Source organism: Dothidotthia symphoricarpi, assembly GCF_010015815.1.
Source record: "Dothidotthia symphoricarpi CBS 119687 unplaced genomic scaffold P153scaffold_15, whole genome shotgun sequence".
Taxonomy (NCBI): domain Eukaryota; kingdom Fungi; phylum Ascomycota; class Dothideomycetes; order Pleosporales; family Dothidotthiaceae; genus Dothidotthia; species Dothidotthia symphoricarpi.
In genome coordinates, this window is record NW_022985022.1 from 153,611 (window position 1) to 171,958 (window position 18,348).

At 54.4% G+C, this 18,348-nt stretch overlaps 8 protein-coding genes across 8 annotated transcripts; 3 read left to right on the forward strand and 5 right to left on the reverse strand.

The window, feature by feature from the left end:
- Positions 1-405: 405 nt before the first annotated feature.
- Positions 406-1,293, forward strand: P153DRAFT_358729 (uncharacterized protein; the record flags this gene model as incomplete). Its single annotated transcript, XM_033666825.1, has 1 exon — positions 406-1,293. One exon carries the CDS (start codon positions 406-408, stop codon positions 1,291-1,293), a length of 888 nt encoding a protein of 295 aa, XP_033521478.1.
- An 801-nt stretch (positions 1,294-2,094) lies between these two features.
- Positions 2,095-2,622, forward strand: P153DRAFT_358730 (uncharacterized protein; the record flags this gene model as incomplete). Its single annotated transcript, XM_033666826.1, has 2 exons — positions 2,095-2,440; positions 2,501-2,622. 2 exons carry the CDS (start codon positions 2,095-2,097, stop codon positions 2,620-2,622), a joined length of 468 nt encoding a protein of 155 aa, XP_033521479.1.
- Positions 2,623-2,686: 64 nt separating this feature from the next.
- On the reverse strand, positions 2,687-4,386 carry P153DRAFT_368433 (uncharacterized protein). Its single transcript, XM_033668512.1, has one exon. The coding sequence runs from the start codon at positions 4,160-4,162 to the stop codon at positions 2,918-2,920; it is 1,245 nt and encodes a 414-aa protein (XP_033521480.1). The 5' UTR covers positions 4,163-4,386; the 3' UTR covers positions 2,687-2,917.
- Positions 4,387-4,542: 156 nt separating this feature from the next.
- P153DRAFT_295470 (Mur ligase) lies at positions 4,543-6,011 on the forward strand (the record flags this gene model as incomplete). The annotated part of the gene is made up of 2 exons (XM_033664033.1): positions 4,543-4,733; positions 4,784-6,011. Coding segments are annotated over 2 exons (1,419 nt in total), but the record flags the coding sequence as incomplete, so codon positions are not given.
- Positions 6,012-7,940: 1,929 nt separating this feature from the next.
- P153DRAFT_295586 (DUF1857-domain-containing protein) lies at positions 7,941-8,550 on the reverse strand (the record flags this gene model as incomplete). Its single annotated transcript, XM_033664038.1, has 3 exons — positions 7,941-8,015; positions 8,068-8,232; positions 8,302-8,550. The coding sequence occupies 3 exons, from the start codon at positions 8,548-8,550 to the stop codon at positions 7,941-7,943; spliced, it is 489 nt and encodes a 162-aa protein (XP_033521482.1).
- A 676-nt stretch (positions 8,551-9,226) lies between these two features.
- P153DRAFT_368436 (60S ribosomal protein L31) lies at positions 9,227-10,297 on the reverse strand. Its single transcript, XM_033668513.1, has 3 exons — positions 10,261-10,297; positions 9,812-10,145; positions 9,227-9,702 (listed from the first exon to the last, which is right to left on the reverse strand). The coding sequence occupies exons 2-3, from the start codon at positions 9,812-9,814 to the stop codon at positions 9,496-9,498; spliced, it is 210 nt and encodes a 69-aa protein (XP_033521483.1). The 5' UTR covers positions 9,815-10,145; positions 10,261-10,297; the 3' UTR covers positions 9,227-9,495.
- A 182-nt stretch (positions 10,298-10,479) lies between these two features.
- Positions 10,480-13,155, reverse strand: P153DRAFT_368437 (uncharacterized protein). Its single transcript, XM_033668514.1, has 2 exons — positions 11,896-13,155; positions 10,480-11,848 (listed from the first exon to the last, which is right to left on the reverse strand). Exons 1-2 carry the CDS (start codon positions 13,072-13,074, stop codon positions 10,691-10,693), a joined length of 2,337 nt encoding a protein of 778 aa, XP_033521484.1. The 5' UTR covers positions 13,075-13,155; the 3' UTR covers positions 10,480-10,690.
- Positions 13,156-14,781: 1,626 nt separating this feature from the next.
- Positions 14,782-16,814, reverse strand: P153DRAFT_295861 (uncharacterized protein; the record flags this gene model as incomplete). Its single annotated transcript, XM_033664054.1, has 3 exons — positions 14,782-15,277; positions 15,343-16,380; positions 16,462-16,814. The coding sequence occupies 3 exons, from the start codon at positions 16,812-16,814 to the stop codon at positions 14,782-14,784; spliced, it is 1,887 nt and encodes a 628-aa protein (XP_033521485.1).
- Positions 16,815-18,348: the final 1,534 nt, after the last annotated feature.

An 18,348-nucleotide genomic window follows, 5' to 3' on the forward strand; every position in this document is an offset into this window, starting at 1 on the left:
TGTTGGGAGCAAAGAGATTTTCTTCAAGGCTTGCTTTTATGCGACGGTCACAGCCGAGACCCTGCGGCGCGCCGCGGAAAATGCGGCCAGGGCTGGTCCCTAAATTAGAACTCACGTGCCCCTCTCACAATCCAATCTTGCGCGTACGCCTCCTGGAGAACGTCTCCCCACAACGCCATCCGCCAGCTGACCCGTTGAGTATTGACTCAAGCCTCTCGTTTCCTTTGTGCCCTCACTTTCCGAGCCCGTGTATTCTTTCGACAACGGCCGCCTTGCCATCTCCCCTTAATACCGTAGTACACATCTGTTTTTAGTGAAACCGCGTCAGTCTTGACGAAACAGGCCCACCCAGCTTCCCACCCATCCGCTCGTTGTTGTTCCCTTTCACCACCACACACATCCATCATGCTGCGCCAGGCGTGGACTCTGCTCGCGATATTCGCCCTCGTCGCCATGTCGGCCGCCTTTAGCTTCAACGACCTGCACATCGACGGCATCGAGGCGTACTTGCACCATGGCGAGAAGCGACAGGCCAGTGGCACGGGCAACGCGCCCACTTCGGCTGCCGCGCTTTCAACGTCGTCGCAAGCTGCATCGAGTGCACCAGCAACATCGAGTGCACAAGCAACATCTGCAACGCCCACTCCTACACCCACTCCCACACCCGAGCCTTCAACGACCCAGGATCAGACTACCGATGCACCCGCGACATCAGCTGCTCCCGCCGCTTCCTCGGCCGCCGGCGTCACTACTGAACAGTCTCAAGCCGCAACGACACTCCGCACAACAACGTCACAGGCTGGCGCGACTTCTGCCGCGGCGACCACACCCAGGACTACGGCGGTGGTCGTGAGAACCTCTGCCCTCGTCGCCACTTCGGTGCAGCAATTTACTACCGTCATCACCACCATCACCAATGGCCAGACTGCTGAAATCACCTCGACCGGCTCGAGCACCATCACCACGACAACAGGTCAGGCCCTGATCACCGAGACGCCCACTTCCCAGAGCGGCAGCGGCAGCAGCAGCAGTGGTCTGAGCAGCTCCAACAAGAAGATCATCGGTGGCGTTGTCGGTGGTGTCGGCGGCATTCTTCTCCTCGGCGGTATTGCGCTTGTCTTCTGGCGCATGAAGAAACGCCAGAGCCACGTGAGCGAAGACGATGACGATCTCATGGCTGGCACCGGCGCTGCTCTTGGCGACAAGCCTGCAACCGGCGCATCTCCATTCCAGGCCAACCTCGACCAGTACCACACCCCTGGAGGACGTCCGAACGCGGCAGCCAACTTCTAAACGATCCGAAAACGGACACGTATATAGGCGGCTTGCGAGGCCCGTTCACGATGTCAACGATTGCTCTGGGGGTTGGTGGAAGATTGGAGACGTGGAGCATCATCCTTCTTGTATATATATATTGTGCCCACCGCGGCTCCAGTATCTATGCATTAGGTTTACTGGCTTCATTTGGGTACGATTTTACTGTCACGGTGCCATCCCCACTGCGTATGCATACTTTTCCTTGCCTCTCATATCCCCCCATCTGATTGCATGCACACCCCGCTGCACGGATCTTTTCTTAGTCCTTTGTTCGTCCCGAATAGCGGTGCGTTTTTTACTTGCTAGATTGGTTGCGCCAGCCCACTTCGTACAGGCACGTCGAGCTCGCCTCTACAGTTTGTCACTCTTTTGTCAAGGTTCGCGTCGGGGCACTTGCTGCCGTCGTCTGGTCATTGTTGTAATCGAGCGTGCGTCACTCTTATACTTCTGTAGCTTAGCATACCCCAACTAAATCGAATTCGATCTATTTCAAGCGTATTAACGGTCTTGTCGTGGTGCTGCAATGTCACTTGTAGCGGGTTTTTTTGTTTATCATGGTTATGGATTTGAGATGTAGGGAGTGATGTCTCAACGTAAACCCTGCGATGCGTTTCATGTCCGTCGCAACATCACGGTCTGACATCCCACCTGCCAAACTCGACGGGCGTGAGAATAAGTAATCGCAAGGGCTGATTGCGCGCGTATATACTGAACGCATGGAATGTTTATCCTCACAACTTTGATCCGTCGAACACCTCCCGCCCAAAGTCAAACAACATGCCCTCCCCCTCCATCTCCCTCTTCACACTCCTCCTCCTCCTCCCCTCCATCCTCGCTTCCCCACCACCTCCCCCCACCATCAACCCATCTCTTAACCCCCGCCAATCCCCCACAGACCTGCAATCCTACACCTCATCCCTGGCCAACATCCCCGCCCCAAGCATAACAAACAGCGGCATCCCCACGCGCCCCTTCGCCGTTGAGGGGAACACATTTCCCGACTTCAGTTCCGCCGCGGACCGCAGCTGCGATGTGCAGTTTGATGGGTGTCAGGGGGTTGCGAACAGTGGGAATAAGACGGAGAAAGGGGGGGTTACGGTGGAGATGTGTGGGGGGCAGAGAGGTGAGTTGTGGGATGGGAAGGACGGGGGGTTTTTTATGGGGGGAGGCTGACGAGGTGCAGAACAGTGTTATGGCGCGCAGAGGGAGGCGAAGGTTCAGAGCTTTGGCGCGTCGGGCATGTTTACGGTGAATATTGGGGCGGATCCGGAGTTTCCTGAGTTTGATTTGATTTGTGATGGGTAGGGTGTTGAGATCACGGATAGGGAGATGGATGGGATGAATGGGTAAACTTGATTATGAATACCAATGTCCCCTATATGATATGCGTGACGCATGAATATATTCCATGTCTGTGAGCACCATGTAGCTCCAGATTATCTAATTACTGTACACAAGAATATCCCCCAACATGACTTTTCGTACAACAACCAACCATCAGACGAGTGCGCGTGCAAGTGTGAGTAATAAAGAATGGACGCAATACCGACCAGCAGTCTCGCGCAACCAACAAGAATATAGATTTTTCGTCACATCAAAATCATTCGCGCTCCTGAAGCCGCTCCACGCCATCGGCAAAAGACCGCGTCAGGCCCACCGAAGCCCAGAAGTCGTCGCTGACGTCGTCGCGGCGCGTGAGGCGCTCCAGCAGCAGCCTTGCGTCGCGGAGTTCCTGATCAAGCAGGCCGTGCGCATCACTCGTTGCTCTTGTCAGCTCGACAGGCCCGTCTAGCTGATCCTCTAGCGGTCTTTCAGGCGCAGTCCTGGCGCTGTAGAAACGGCTCACGTAGGCGTTCGCGGCGCGGGACCTCTCCAAGACGCGGTGCGAGTAGCGCTCTGTGTCGCGCATGGGGGGCTCGCTGGAGAAGTAACTCGGACGCGCTCTGCGACGCGATGTGGCGGGGTTGGGACGGACTATGATCTCGTCCTCCTCGGTGTCGGAGGCTGTGTCGTCGGACGAGGATTCGCAGGCGCGCATGAACTGGGTTTCCGACTGGCGGCGCGAGGGCACGGTGAGGTGCGTGTGCGAGGACGAGGCCGAGTGCGAGTTGGAGCTGCCGGCGCGTGAGCTGTGGGTCGAGTTTGGGTGTGAGAAGGAGGCCGAGGCGGCGGCGGAGGCAAAGGACGAGTCGGCAGTGGGCGCGACGGGATCGGGGACGACGGTGCTGAGGAATGTGTCCCAGGGCAGGGTCTCCTCAAAGGGGCTGAGGCTGCGGTCGCGGTCGCCCAGGCCGTCGAGCGTCGAGGCGGGGCTCCAGGACTCGCGCAGGGAGCTCGAGGGCAGCGGGCCGTCGGCGATGGTGCGACGGCCCATCCTGCGCAGGCGCGGGAAGCCCACGGCGTGGCTGTCGGCGCTGCTGTCGAGGCCCTCGTGGCTGTCGTCGCGTCGCCTGTACGCCAGCTCGTCGGCCTGGGGGCTGCGCGAGCGCCTTCGACGCGCGCCGGCCGAGCCCGTCCTGGTCCTCGCGGCCGTGGCGGGGGCAAAGCCGGGCGTCAGGGCTGCGAGCGGCCTCGTGTGCATGCGCATTGCCCGCTCCTCCGTGTCGCGGCGACTGAGGTACTCGTGGTAGCGCTGCAGGCTGGGCGGGTTCCTCGCCGACTCGCTGACCCGGTGCGCGTTCCTCGTCACTTCGGGCACCGGCGGGGGTGCCAGGCGTGATCGCCCGTCTGGTCTTACGCGACGGCGGATGGGCGAGCGGTGGCCCGTCACGTCGGCGCGCAGCACATCTCGCTCCTTGTCCTGCTCCTCGTCCCGCCGGATGTTGTAGCCGATGGGGATACCCATTGTGGAAGAGTCGAGTGCCGGGCGGAGATGGGCAGAACGAAAGGATGGAATCGGGTCAAGGTGGGGGGGATGTTTGGGGGAAGCGACGCGTGAACAATGAACGGGAGATGGGATGGTGGCTGAGGCAGCACTGGCGCTAAGAAATGTCAAACTTCACCATGAGCGCGCCGCATGCCCCAGCAACCATGGAGATCCAACACAATACACAACCTCAGTCTCGTCTTCGGCGCGTCTGCCTGGCTGCATCTCCAGCACCCCTCTAGGCGAAACAACCCAGCAAGGCAGGTGCCATCTGAACGCCAAGGCTTGTTCGCCAGTCCACCTGCAGGAACCCTGTTTCACCTCTTGCTCGCCTTCTCCTCGCCTATGCTGCCAGAAAAATGTCCACCGCCAGGATTCAGCCTGGCTTGGAGCGCATCGCCCAGCTCGTCAAGGGTGTCACCTATCCATGGAACTCCATACACGTCGCGGGCACCAATGGAAAGGGATCCATCTGCCACTACGCTTCGTCCCTGCTGACTCAAAGACACATCCGCTGCGGTAAATTCACGTCTCCGCATCTGGTAGACAGGTACGCGCCTTGTCACGTGCGTCTCTCGCCATCTCAATTGACTTGTCCAGATGGGACTGCATTTCCGTGAATAACAAGACAGTCCAAGAGGCCCACTTCCGTGAGGTAGAGAAGCATTACATTCAACTCGATCAGACAAGGAAGATCAACGCTTCCCCTTTTGAGATTCTGACTGCCACTGCTTTCCACATCTTCAACGATGAAAAAGTGCAAATCGGCGTCATCGAGGTAGGCATGGGTGGCAAGCTCGACGCTACAAACATACTGGATAACCAAGTAATCTCGGTCATTTCAAAGATAGCTCGAGATCACGAAAAGTTCCTGGGAGGCTCTCTTGGAGAGATAACAATGCACAAGGCAGGAATTCTACGACCACAAGTTCCATTCGTCGTCAATCCAGTCAACGAGTGGCACGTCCAGGATGTCGTCGACGAGTATGCAAAAGAAATTGGAGCTGGACCACGTCTTAGAGTCGACGATCCTGAGATCAACTCAATGCTATACCCGTGGGAAGAGTGGCATCGTTTCGCTAGCCAACTTCGACCCTTTCAGAAAGATAATGTAGTTTTGGCGGTTATTGCTGTCAGGCAAGCATTGGAGAGTATAAATGAATCCACAAACATTACCAAGCTAAGAAGGCTGCTGCCAACGATCCCGCCAAATCCAGGGCGTATTCAAAAGGTCAGAGTTCCACCAGTCTTTGGCACACCGAACAAATCAGAGAAACCAGAACGACACATCCTCGTAGATGGAGCGCATAATCGGGATGCAGCGTACGCACTGAATGGCTACGTCGACAAATTTGAGAGAAGAAAGTTGATTCGTGGCGAAATGCCACCGAAAGACGGATGGCCTGTTACATGGGTGCTTGCCATGGGTCAAGACAGAGTTCCTCGTAAATTTCTCGAAATTATACTCCAACCGGGAGACAGCGTCGTCACAACCAAGTTCGGCCCCGTCGACGGCATGCCTTGGGTAACACCAAAGGATCCCCAAGATCTCCTTCAGTCGGCATGTGCCATACGTCCAAACATCACCGGTGTTTGCGTACCTTCGGTCGGAGCGCTGCGAGCAGTAACCACTGCGAAATATCTCACGCAAGAAAGGCACCCCATAGTCCTGACTGGCAGTCTGTATCTTGTTGGCCAGTTTTTTCGCGAACTACGGTCTCGACAAGACGAGAGATGGTGGACAGATGAGTCCAAGGAACTCGACAGAGCATTGTTTCGAGAGATACACGAGGAAGAGCGCGCTCGAGCCTATCGAGCCTTTGGCAGCGCCGCCACCAAAAAATACGTTGCGAGTCCAACCCCCGAAGAAATCGAAGCCGAAAAACAGCAGAAAGTACGAGAGGAAATCGAGCGTCTGGAACGCGAGATGGAACGCCTGGATATTGAAGAAGCACGCATCTCTCGTCCAGAGCCTTTGGAGACCGACGATCCAGCTCCTGTTCTCTACACGTATGCCAGAACAGCAACCACAACTTCGTCACTTTTCGATCCTGCATCACGCGCAGAGGACGATTCGAGTACCAAGGCTGTCAAGCACAACACGGGAATGCGTATTTACGAGGAGGACGAGGAAGGCATCATGCGGAGAACTTCACAAAGCCCACCCACACAGTTTGGCAGCGTACTACCCGTCAACAATGTGAAGATACATAAGCATTATGCCAAGTTGTACGAAGGGGACAAGGCAGATGGACATCCGCAGAGGAGGAGGCTACAGCGCGCATTCGAGGAGGCGACGGAGAGCGAGAGGAGGAGACAGAAAACGAGACAGTGGAAGGAGGGCCTGAGGGGTTCGTTGAAGCGAAAATAGCGCGTCCTGCTCTGCGTTGACGAAGACTCCCGCCACTCCGGGAGGAGAGGAGTAGAATCCAAGCCGTGCGTGCACAATAACAGCGGAGAGGCATGGACGGGATAAATGTAAATACAACCTTCCCCCATCCCACGGCTCGCAAACAACGCCGTTCCCTCCTCCAACCCGGACATTTCTCACTACAATCAACACTTTCCACTCATACTTGCCGCTTCCAGTCCTCCATTTCCCCCAGTGCATCACCCAACCCGGAGAAATACCACTGCAAACTACACTTTTCCACGCAACTTCCCTCTTCAGGCGCATTTGTCGTGCATAGCGCGGTCGAGGGAAATTGCAGGTACCCATGGCTTGTCGTAGTGGCCGTGGTAGTAAAGGTAGTAGTACTCGTCGTCGTCGTAATCTCCCAGAGCTAACGTGGGGCTCTAGTGGCGTTTCTGGTGTGGCGGGAGAACCGTGCTGGGTAAATACTGAAGTTTGGTTCTGGGCCAGGGTCCAGCGTGAACATCGGCATCGTGCAGCTTACCGCGCTTTACCAGTGAGAGAGATACACCGAGGCAGAACGTGGGAAAAACATGGGTCTGGTTGAGCTAGCAACGTTTTCTGGTTTTGACAGGCTGTACCGCCGTTTTGGGGTCTTGCGTCACATCTGATCTGTTTACACACACGTCTGACAGGCCAACATCCAAACCCTCAAACACGAAATTGCTCACGGATGTGGGTATACACAAAGCCATCGCCATCTCTCCTCTCCCTGTTTCTATGTATGCAATTAATTCCCTCCACCTCCCCCAAGCCATCAACTGCCGAAAGTAAACTCACTCATACATCCCCACACCTGACTTTTCCCCCGAACCACGGTTCACTCCTCCCTTAGCGCCATTCATCTCCCATACCCACCCGCCAATACCCAATACAACACCACACCACACGGCACAACAACACTCTGATAGGCCGCCGCACACGAAGCCCAACCCCTACCATACAATACCCCCCCTACACTTTCCTATCGCGGCTACACCAGCGAGATGACTGCGTGGGTATGGGTATAACCATGCAGAATGCAGTCTGGGCACTGACTACCTACGCGCCGCATCTCATTTCCTCATCGCTGGTGGGTCGGTGGGTGGGCGTGTAGAACCGTGGTTTTGATGCTGGGATCGATGGTTTTTGGGGGGGTTTGCCTGTTTGGTTATGGGAGGGTGATGGGGAACCGTGGGTTTGGGGCTGGGATCGATGGTTTCGCGGGGGTTGCTTGATTGGGGGTGTTGTTGGGGAGGGATGCGTGGTGTTATTATTGTTGTTGGTGTTGGGTTGTGGGTAAGACGGTGTGGAAGGTGGGTTCGTTTGAGAATCTTGCTTCATGTACTACCTTGGTTCCCATGTCTACTTCTCAATCTTCCCCTCGATGACCATCTTCCGGATCACATCGATCGACTTGTTGACTGCGTTCTTCGCCACCTGGGACTTGATTAGCAAACCCACTATCACATGGTGTATATAAACCACTCACCCCCTTAAGCTTAACCAACTGCTCCTCCGCCTCCTTCGACCCCTCCGCCAAATGCGGTAATTGATACTGAAACGTATACGTCAAGAGCAAATCGCCCTCCTCGCCCGACGGCCCATCAGAGATGATATTCCTAACATGCGAACCATCTTCCTGTTCGAAATCGTGCTAGAATAGTCACACGTCGTCAGCCCATATCCCCCCTTCCATCCACCTCTCGAGATGAGACAAACATACCCAAGCAGGCCAATAACTCCTCACCCACTCCCTCGCCTGCTTCTTCGGCCCGCCTGCCTTGAACACCACGTCCCGCACCACCACGCCGTCCTTCTCTTCGATCACCTCGCACGACTCAATCACGGGCACAAACTCCTGCGGGAAATATATCTTGCGGTCTAGGCCGGCGTAGACTTGTGCGGTGGTGAGGACTGGCTTCACGCCCGCAGGGTTGATGGGCGCTGTGTATGCGAGGTGCAGGTTCACCATGTTGAGAGGTTGGTATGTATATATATATATATATATATATATATGGAGAAGCAGGGATAGAGATCCGTATCGTTCTGCGTGTAGAGATGCAAGATGCGAGATGCGAGATGCGAGGTAATAGCACTTGGAGATGTGAACTAGCGGGGGAAAAAGGTCATAGATATACCCAAACAGCCAGTCTATTACCAAACGATTAATCACCTACCTACCTACTACCTACTGAGGAGCTGACAAATACCAAGGACGATATAGTCATACATGCAGGTTACTATCTATGTGGCTTACAAAACGCAAAAGTCTTTTACATCTGATTATCAATTGTGCCGTTGTCCGCTGAGTTATGCCCGCTACTTCGTGGAACTGCAGGTTTGTTTACCAAAATGGAAGGTCGACACTAAAACGTGGGGCTAAACGCCGACACGCCGACATGTTGATACGCCGATACGCCGATGCGTCGACACCGACACGCCGACGCGGTCTGATGTCAGATCGAACGTCTCGAGATGGGAATAGGATGAACGGGTTTCAGATTGTTACTGTTCACATGCTAAACAGTTATTCGAAGTACGACTGCTAGTTGAGATCTTCGGCTCCACATTGACCGAACGGCGTAGGGCTGCATACCTTGCACTTTGACGATGTAACCAACATGTTTTTCGAGGCGTGTGTCAGATGTCCAAAACATAACCCATCGTTTTCGCCAATCTTGCTAGCTTATTGTACAAGATCAGCAGCGCAACCACATCACATAAGATTGGGAATAGAAGAACAGTCGTTAGAAAAGAGTTGAAGTAATCCAACATGGCGGGCATGAACTGTCATTCAGATATCATTTCACTAGCCTTTCGCTGCATGTCCTCGCGCTACTCAGCAACCCGCCGGAACGCCATGCTTTTGATATGCACTGTATTCCTCTACTCGTCCCAAACCAGCCCATGCATACATCTACTGGTCCTCGACGACCTGGGTGTGCAGACCCTTGGGGTCCTTAACGTTGACAGCCTGGACGTAAGAGTACAGCTTCTCCTTGGCGCCCTCCTCGTCGTTACGCTTACGCGAGATGCGGACACGGAGACGGTACGGGACACCCTTGATACCGGCTTCCCAGACCTTCTTGTTGAGCTGGGGGTCAAGGCGGACATCCTTGGTGGTCTAAGTTGGATGTTAGTGAAAAGTTCACCTGATAGTGCCATGACCGGACAGCAGGCACAGAATCCAGCGTGCCACACATCCGATCTGACAAAAGAGAATATCCACATACCATAGCCTTCTCAGCAAAAGCCTTGATCTCCTTGATGGCCTTGGGAGCCCTCTTCTTGAAGCTAACACCATGAACCTATTCATCCCGTATTAGCCCAATGTTCGCCTTCAGTCTTCCGCCCGATACCCGCACAGCCAGAGACGGGCGATTGAGACAGCGTAATCGGTCTGCTCAGGCGCCCACCTCCGACCATGCAAGCCATCGATGGACTTCACAAAACTGAATCAACATACGCGCTTGTGCAGGTGGATCGTGTATTCGCGGGCGACGACGTCGGCGATGGCGCTGCGGCCGGTCTTGCCGGCGGGCTTCTTGGTCTGGGCCTTGGACATTTCTGTGGTGTTGATGTTAGCGATTGTTCGAGGGTGCGCAGAGCACGGGAGCAGGATCTGCGATAATCGGAGGAGCGCAGTCGTTCGCAACACCGACCATCAAGCAGGACGACGTACTGGCAGAGTTCCGTTCTGTGGGGTTAGTCGACGAAGAGATTGAGGTGCGGCGTGAAGTTCAAAGTTCGTCGAGGGCTCAAAATCCGACCGTGGTGTTCGCTTAGCTGCTAGCGCATCACGTGCGATCAACTCCCAGTCTGAGTTCCACAACAAGACGCTGCACAACTCAGATTGAAGTGTATCGTTTCAAGAATAGTTTGATTCTCATGCGAATTCACAGAGATCCTAGGCTTCATAATATCGAATATAGCACAGACGAAATGATAAGAAGATCGTATTCATACAGGATGCTAGGTAGTCGTACACTGTCTAAGAAGATAAAGATGTGCTCCGTGATGCCCTCGTTGATGCTCTTCTAAGACCAATACCTTTACTCCAATGCGAATACGACAAACAGCTTTTACCATGACCAAAACGCCCTATTCCCATGCTATCGATGTCCAGGTAGATCCAACCCCCAATGTCCAACGATTGTATCCCCTTCATCTTCCTCATCATCGTCTTCAACGGCACTCCCATCGCTACTGCTCTCCTCATCCTCATCGTCTTCGTCGCCAGCTGGTACATGATCAACCCAGGATTGTAGTTCTTCAGGTCCAAGATCTTCATCGAGGTCCAGCGAAGGAATGTCTTCCATGCCGGGATTCAAGTCGTTTCGAAAGCGTGCCAACGATTGCGTAAACCGCTCCAGGACGTACTGAGGGAGTGACGGCTCTTTGACAGTCGTACCGTCTGTAGCCCGTCGTTCTCTCCGATCATCGTCTACAAGATCGATGAACGGCACGTCTTCTGCGCGGATTTCACCTGTAGGATTAAGATACGCATCGAATGACCTGCGGACTCTGTCAAGTAATTGCTGTGTATCTGGCATGTTCGGAAACTGTGGGAGTTGCGGTAAAGAAGGGAATTGCGGCATGCGTGGCCGTCCGGATGTGAATTGCGGCATTTGAGGCATTTGTGGCATCTGCAGCATGCGTGGTCGTCCGGGGAATTGCGGCATCTGAAAAGGAAACGAGGGAAGTTGACCGGGTAGCCATGTCTCTTCTGGCTCTTCAGGTTGGAAATAATATCGAGGTGAACGGAGGGGCTGGTTGGTGGGCGAGCTCACACTGATAGGTGATCGCGCGCCATCGTCTGCATCAGCATCCAAGATCGCGTTGGCAGCCTCCTCACTTTCTGGACCGTTAAGGATACGCAGCTCGTTCGTGTTGTAGGAATCACATGTACCGCATTGATTGCCAAGCCAGTGATACTTGACTGACGATTTTGCTGAGCAGTCGTTGCACTGCACAATCGCTCGAGTGTTCTCGAATTGTTCTGGCATCGGTTGACTCTCGATGGCTTGGGTCAGCTTCTGCCACTGCAAATCCATACACACCGCACTCTTCTTGCATAACGGACATTTATACGCGGTTTCCATATAGAGGTTGTAGCAGCCTTTGTGCAGGTAGTGTCCACAGGGCATGGATACTACGGCGCTGGAGGAGGTGAACAGGTAGTCGCCGCAGATGGGACAATTCGAATCGGTCGCGCGTGGGAGGCACTTGTGAGACGTGGCGTGGCTTATGGATATGCAGACGTTACAATTCTAGGATTTGTTAGAAGGTCATATCAAACATAGTCGAAGAGCATCACCTTGCAATGGGAGTAGTCCTTCCCCAGACCCTCGCCTCTCCTGCAAATACCACAGTCCGCACAGTGATAGATTTTCTTCTTGCTGTTGTTGTCCCAAAGCTTGCAAATGTCACAATAGTAACACGCTGCTTGTATTCCACAGTTTTCACAGCGTCCGGCTGCGCTTTGAGGTGTCCCACACGCCATGCAAAGCATATTCTGCGTCCTCTTCCTGTCCAGGTTGTGGGTTTCTTCTGCATCATGGCAATGTCGACAAGTGTACCAATGCCGGCACTCATAGCATTGCACTTTCACATTCCGCTTGTAGTGTTGACAGCCCAGCACACGTTCTCCTTCTGTAGTTTCGTCTTCTTCTTCCTCGCCATGGTCTGCATTTCCATGCTCGACGCTGGGTCTATATGTTGGACTGGTATCGCCCGATCGCAAATTGTATGGGTTCTCTGGATCAACATCGGACGCAGCGGAGTTGGGTGAGGAGGCATTGACGTCTGAATAGACAGACCGGCCAGAAGTAGGCGTATGTGGACGTTCGTAGAAACTACTCGGTGATGTCGGGCGCATCAAGTTGTATCGCTCTGTCATGAGATTGTGGACCATCCGCGCGCGCTCATGGTCGGTAATCTTCAAGTCCCTGATTTGATGGATGCGGGCGCGGAAATGCGCCATGCCATCGTCCGCAGGCAGGGATTCCGACATACCACCCGCATGCTGGCCAGCAACAAGACTCGATCTCGCGCTTTGTGTTATAGGTGTCGTGGGCGCACTCGAGACCAGCGGCTCAGAATCAAGTCGGTGAAACTGACGTTCGAGTGTGCGAGTGCGAGATGGATTCGACGACATGTCGGCGTCGACCGGGATGTCCATCGGTGCTGTCATCGATGCGCTCAACTCGCCCTCGATTTCCTCCTCTTCCACCACAGCATCATGCGGTCGACGAGTAAATGACGAGAATTGTCGTATTCGGTGGACTAGAATTGTAGGCCTCCCATCGCCTGTTTGGGGAGCATCTTCGACACGTGATGTTGTGGCAATGGCATCTGCTGCTGCGTGGTCTGGTTCGCTTTCACGTGAAAGTCCATGTCGAGCGATGTCATGGCTCGCTTCCGGCAAGGCGGTGGCCGACCAACGACGTGTGTGCCGCACCACAGGATCAATAAGAAAGGAAGAGATCAGACTCATTGGGTTGTAATCTGCGGCATGGGTGGAAGGTTTAGGGAAGGAGACATTGCATTGAAGGACTGAGGAGGTCTTTAGACGCTGCTGGTACCATGTGATACAATGAACGTGGACAGCTCCAGCACGATGATCTCGCAAGCGCCACCGGAATAGGCCCGACGCTCTTTTCTGACAAAGATCCAGATTAGCAATCTGTACGAGTATGGAGGTTCTCAAGGCACTTTTACAAATTTTATTAGAGTGGTTTTACTGCTTGTAAGAGCCACAAGCACTAATCCCATAACAATGCCATATGCTGAATGCTACGCCAAAGCAAAGCTTTGTATTGTGCACCCTGATATTTCAAGTGCTTCGTTAAGCACGTCACCTGCAGGACCAGATATCAATCTCCCAGTCGTACGCAGTTGCGGAAGTGGCTCGTTCCTTATACACGCCATCTCGCGCATGTAGAGGCTATTCCGTCAGCCTCGAAATGTGCTCGGACAGCATCCCATCCAACGGCGCCATGTCGAGAAGCACAAGCACCCCAAGATGGCAATTCTTACGAAAAGCATCATTAACGGCATCAAACCCCTGGTTGAAAACCTCGACGACGCAACACCTCCCCGTCCTCAACCATGGACAGAAAGCAGAATGAGTCATGCCCTCCCGGCATCCTCTTCAGGGGGCTGTCCTAAAAAGGCAGTCTTACAGCAAAAACGTCGATTGTAGCGACGAAACTGTGGTTGCAAGACAAAGCAATGTGAAGTTGTGGTTATGAACACGAACGCCTCCCATTGACAACAGATCAACGGGCAACCCACAACCCCTGGTGAAGACTGTTTTAGCACCCCAGGAGCGCAAGCCATTCGCCACTCCGCTAACAGTGCTGGGGGGTGGCGAATGGCTTGAGCTTATGGGGTGTGTCACAGCATATGGCCACGTACACTTGGGATGTTGAAATAGTCCGCTCATGTTATGGAAACTACGGCACCGGCAGGCTGGAAGGTATGGCGCAAAACAATGATTTGTTAGCAGGGCAACTACAACATTAACTGGCTTTGTTGATAGTAACGTGTTTCTAGGCTGTAGTCTCCTGCTGAAACGTTGCTTTTGCAAATCTCTACGCACTTTCTAATTGCTATACAAAATTATTGTGTATTCATGGTACAGCGTGTTGTTGACTAGTAAGACCTGCTAACACGTTCCTATTTTGAGCCATATTTTCCCTGTCTGGGGGCCACAGAAACATTTTAGACAGTAATCTCGGCGTGAACTTTGCTTCTCTGTATTTGCTACAGCATGCAGTATATTCCAGCAAATTCAAACCCCCTCAGACACCATGTTTCTCGGTCAATCGAAATACCAGGCATCAAGGTGCAGCGATGCAACAGCTGGACAACTACAACCAAGTTCAGTATAGGAATTTTGTGCTAGAATTCCTAGTAGTATACGCCGTGCGTGCGGTTTGGCAAATTTCAATTGTGTAGTTTTGCGGCTTGTAGGAGCCACAAAGAATGTAACCTACTTCCCGCTTTCACAATGACTGAGAGACATCTTGTCTGATCGACGCCTAAAATGCAAGGAAAACAAAGTCTTGGTCAAAAACACCTTTTCGTGCCGCGGGAGAAGCAATCCGTAATAAATGAAAACAACAACGCTTCTGACAACAATGCTAAATGCTGAATGCTACGCTAAAGCAAACCGTGTACTGCGCACCCCAATATTCATTCAAGTTTCGTCATGTGCTTCATTAATCACACCAGGTTTCGTGGCAAGCGGTGCACCCGCAGGACCGGATATCGATCCCCCAGGCGTACGCTCTTGCGGAAGCGGCTCGTCCCTCATACAAGCAGTCTCGAGCATGTTTGTCCACTTTCCGCTTGTACCAGCGTGACTGTGTTTTAAATGTTGCCGAAAATGGTCTGCACGGAAAAACTTCTTGGCTTGATTACATTCCCCAAATTTGTGCACATGGTTGACATGCTCTGCGCGGGCATCCCAGTCTGCCGGATTGGGGAACTCGTCGCCGCAGTAGCCGCATATATCGGCTGCGGTTGGACGGGTGGGCGATGGATGGAAGGCTGCACGTGCGCCTGCAAGCGCTGCACAGGACCAGGAATGTCGTCGAAGATGAAGGGAGTTTTGGTGACGCTCTGCTTCGTTCTTGTTTTTAAATCGATTCGGGCAGTATTGGCAGATGTACTGTTTTTCTAGCTCATGTAATCTATGGGTGTTTGTCAGCTTCAGGTCTTGAAAAGTGACATGGTGAAAGAAATTAGTGTTACATACCGCAATTCCTCTTCACTGTCGAATTTCTTAGGTTTCTTAGGACAGCATTCGCAAATATGGGATCCTGGAACGCGGCTTGTGACCGAATTTTGTCGCGAGGGGAGCACATTTTCTGAAGACATCTTACGGATCTGAGGATGTTCGGTCTCCGAGAAGCCTCTTTGATGCAGTGGTCGCGATATAGAATTGCGGGGGCTGGGGTTTAACGATCGGCTAGCCACATACGGCGAGACGGAATCCATCTCTCCCACAGGCGCCAGCGCACTGGGCGATATACGTTGGTCTCCGCCGTAACTGGTTATACTGCTCGCAGCGGTTGAAAAGCCAAACGATGAACTGACCGAACCTGTATGTTGACCAAGAGATGAAGCGGCTGATGACGACGGGCCTGTGTTGAGCTGGAAGCGTGAAGCCGGGCTGTTGCGGTTGACCAACATCTGCGCTGATCGACGATGATACAAGTCGGTGTTGCCGCTGGTGGTGGGTCGATCTTCACGGGCAGCTTCTCCATGAGGCGACGACGCGCGCCGTTTGAGGCGCGCCCTCGTGCCTGAGTGGTCGTCGTATCCGCCAGGGCTACGATCATGAATATTCAAGTCACGTATTCCGTTCTCCTCCATGCCAAACTCGTGATCGGAGAAAATACCGTGGTCGAAGCTGCCGCGATGCTGAGACAAAGGGTCGTCGACACTACCGAACCGCGCTCTGGGCGATTCCGCAGAGCCCGGTTCGAAGGCTGGACTTCGAAAGCCAGTGTATCGAGGTGATACTGCCCCGGTAGAAGCCCACTTGGGTCCTGAAGAGTCCAGAGTGGGATGCAATCGGTCGGGTAGAGACAACGGCTGCAGTTGCCCGTTGAGCGTGTGCAGCGACGTATGTGTCGTATGCGTCTCGGTAGCGACTTCCTGTGAACTACTGGAAAGGGAATTTCTTGTTGGGGCATTCGGCCCGCCAATCTTGGAGAGCAGTTGCTTATCATAAGCGTGCGAGGAGCTTTGCAATGCCTTCTGGCCAAGCTGACGTTCGCTCGTAAGTCTGCTGTATCCGTCAGCCAATGCGTTGTAATAGCTGTGAAGAGACATGGCTCTGATAACAAACTCGTATACGGACGTTTCTTACCTGTGGTTCCCAAGCGATGGCCGTGATTTGCCGTTGCGGTCCTCGTCGCTGTGCTGTTCTCCACTGTGCTCGGAGCTCATGTCGTCGAGGGACCTGGACATGGAGGACTCGCGACCGTGGAAGGCGTAGTCAGCCGACGGGTTCCGCGAATGCGCCTGGCCATTCACGGGTCCGCCATACAAGCTCGAGCCAGGCCTGACTGACGCAAGCCGGTTCCCGCCAAAGCCCGTGTCCTTTGGGCTGTTTGTGTTACCCCACTGCCAACCGGGGTCGTGGCCATGTTGGAGGTCGTCGATGTTGCGTGGCGGAGGCAGCGGCGGCGGGACCTCATCGCGTATGCGCCGGACGGCCATAGCGACGGACGGGCTGGGGTACGAGGGATGGCGGTGGTTCTGGGGCATCAAATGGCGGTGGGACTCATATACACGGATGCTCGGCGTCGAGCTCGTCGATGACATGGTCGTGCCGGGTGTGCGTGGTGTCGCCCAAGGGCCGCCACTCACAAGCAGCTGAAGAGCGGCGTCGTTGCTGCACACGAGCGCCGCAGTCGTGGCAATGTCAAGGGGCAGAGGGCGTATGCAGCCGTTGCTAGACAACGTACGCCGTGGGTGCACAGACACGACTGTGGGTTGGGATGGTTAGCCGGGCGTCCATGGCGGAATGGCCGAAGCATGCGCATACATCATGGCTCGCAGACGCGTGTGCAGACCAAAGCTGACGAAAGTGGAGTGCAGGACATACCCGGTGAGGCTGTGAACTTGAACTTAGCGCTCAGCCTTACAGCTCTCGACCTCTCTCGGTCTCTCGAGACTCTGCTAATGTGATAGCAATATGCAGTTGCTCAGCTCTGGCAGCCACGCGGGTCATATGACTACTATGACTACTACAGCAGGCGGGAGGCTGTCGAGAGGGCACCACGCATGCTATCACCGCAGCCCACGCTGGACTGGCGACAGTGTTTCCGACGGCGTTGCGCAGCGAGGCGGCTGGCGGTCGAGGCAGAGGCAGACGCGGGGAGACTGGTTGGAACAATTGCCCCTGCGTTGGCACCAGCAGGACTCGGGGGAGACGACGTTGCAGGAGCAGAGAACAGACGGCAGAACAAATCTGACGCTCGATGGGATCGCCTCAGCATTAAGCACGACGCTCTGCCTGTGCTCCATGTCCCTGATTGGCACTGCCTAGTGCGGATCGTGTGCAGTGGTGGAGCTTGCTAGACTTACGACACACCACCCAGCGGACTATGCCTTTGCGGCTTCCAAAAGGCTGCCGAACGGCCTCGCTGCCTGCTGTTTGAGGCAGCCCCGCTCTCGTGCATGCACCGTCGAGTAGCTTGCATGCTGGCCTCCTTGCTGTTGTCGCCATGCGCCAGGGACTCGCGGACCCTCGTCCTGGATCCCAGGCGGAACCGCAACGGCAGAGGTGCTCCCAGCAGCGTGGAACGACCTCACTCAGACCACCCGCCTTGGGATCGGCCTTGGCCAGCTCGAGCCCCGATGGCATTGGCTGCTCACCCGCCCGTTGTCGATAACTACGCAAAGCAGAGACGATCGCTGCAACCGACGGTGAGATGAGTAGGGCTAGTCGTGCCGAGGGCAGGACGCTCAGCCAGCAGGGGCTGAGACTCTCTGACGACTCATTATGCAGCGCCGTGCTGCAGGATCCCACATGGCATAAGCGTCTGGATGGCACGGTTAGACTCGCGAACAAGAATGCGGGTAACGCACGCCCCTTTCAGCCCTACCGTCTCTTGCTCGACCGTTGACAGGACGCTAAAGTATTTATCAGTCTTTAGTAAGGCTGGGTGCCGCCTTGGTTTATCCCTCAGACGTGTCGTAGCGTTGATCCGTTGATCTGTGCAGGAGAAGGACGGCTGCCGGAAACCCT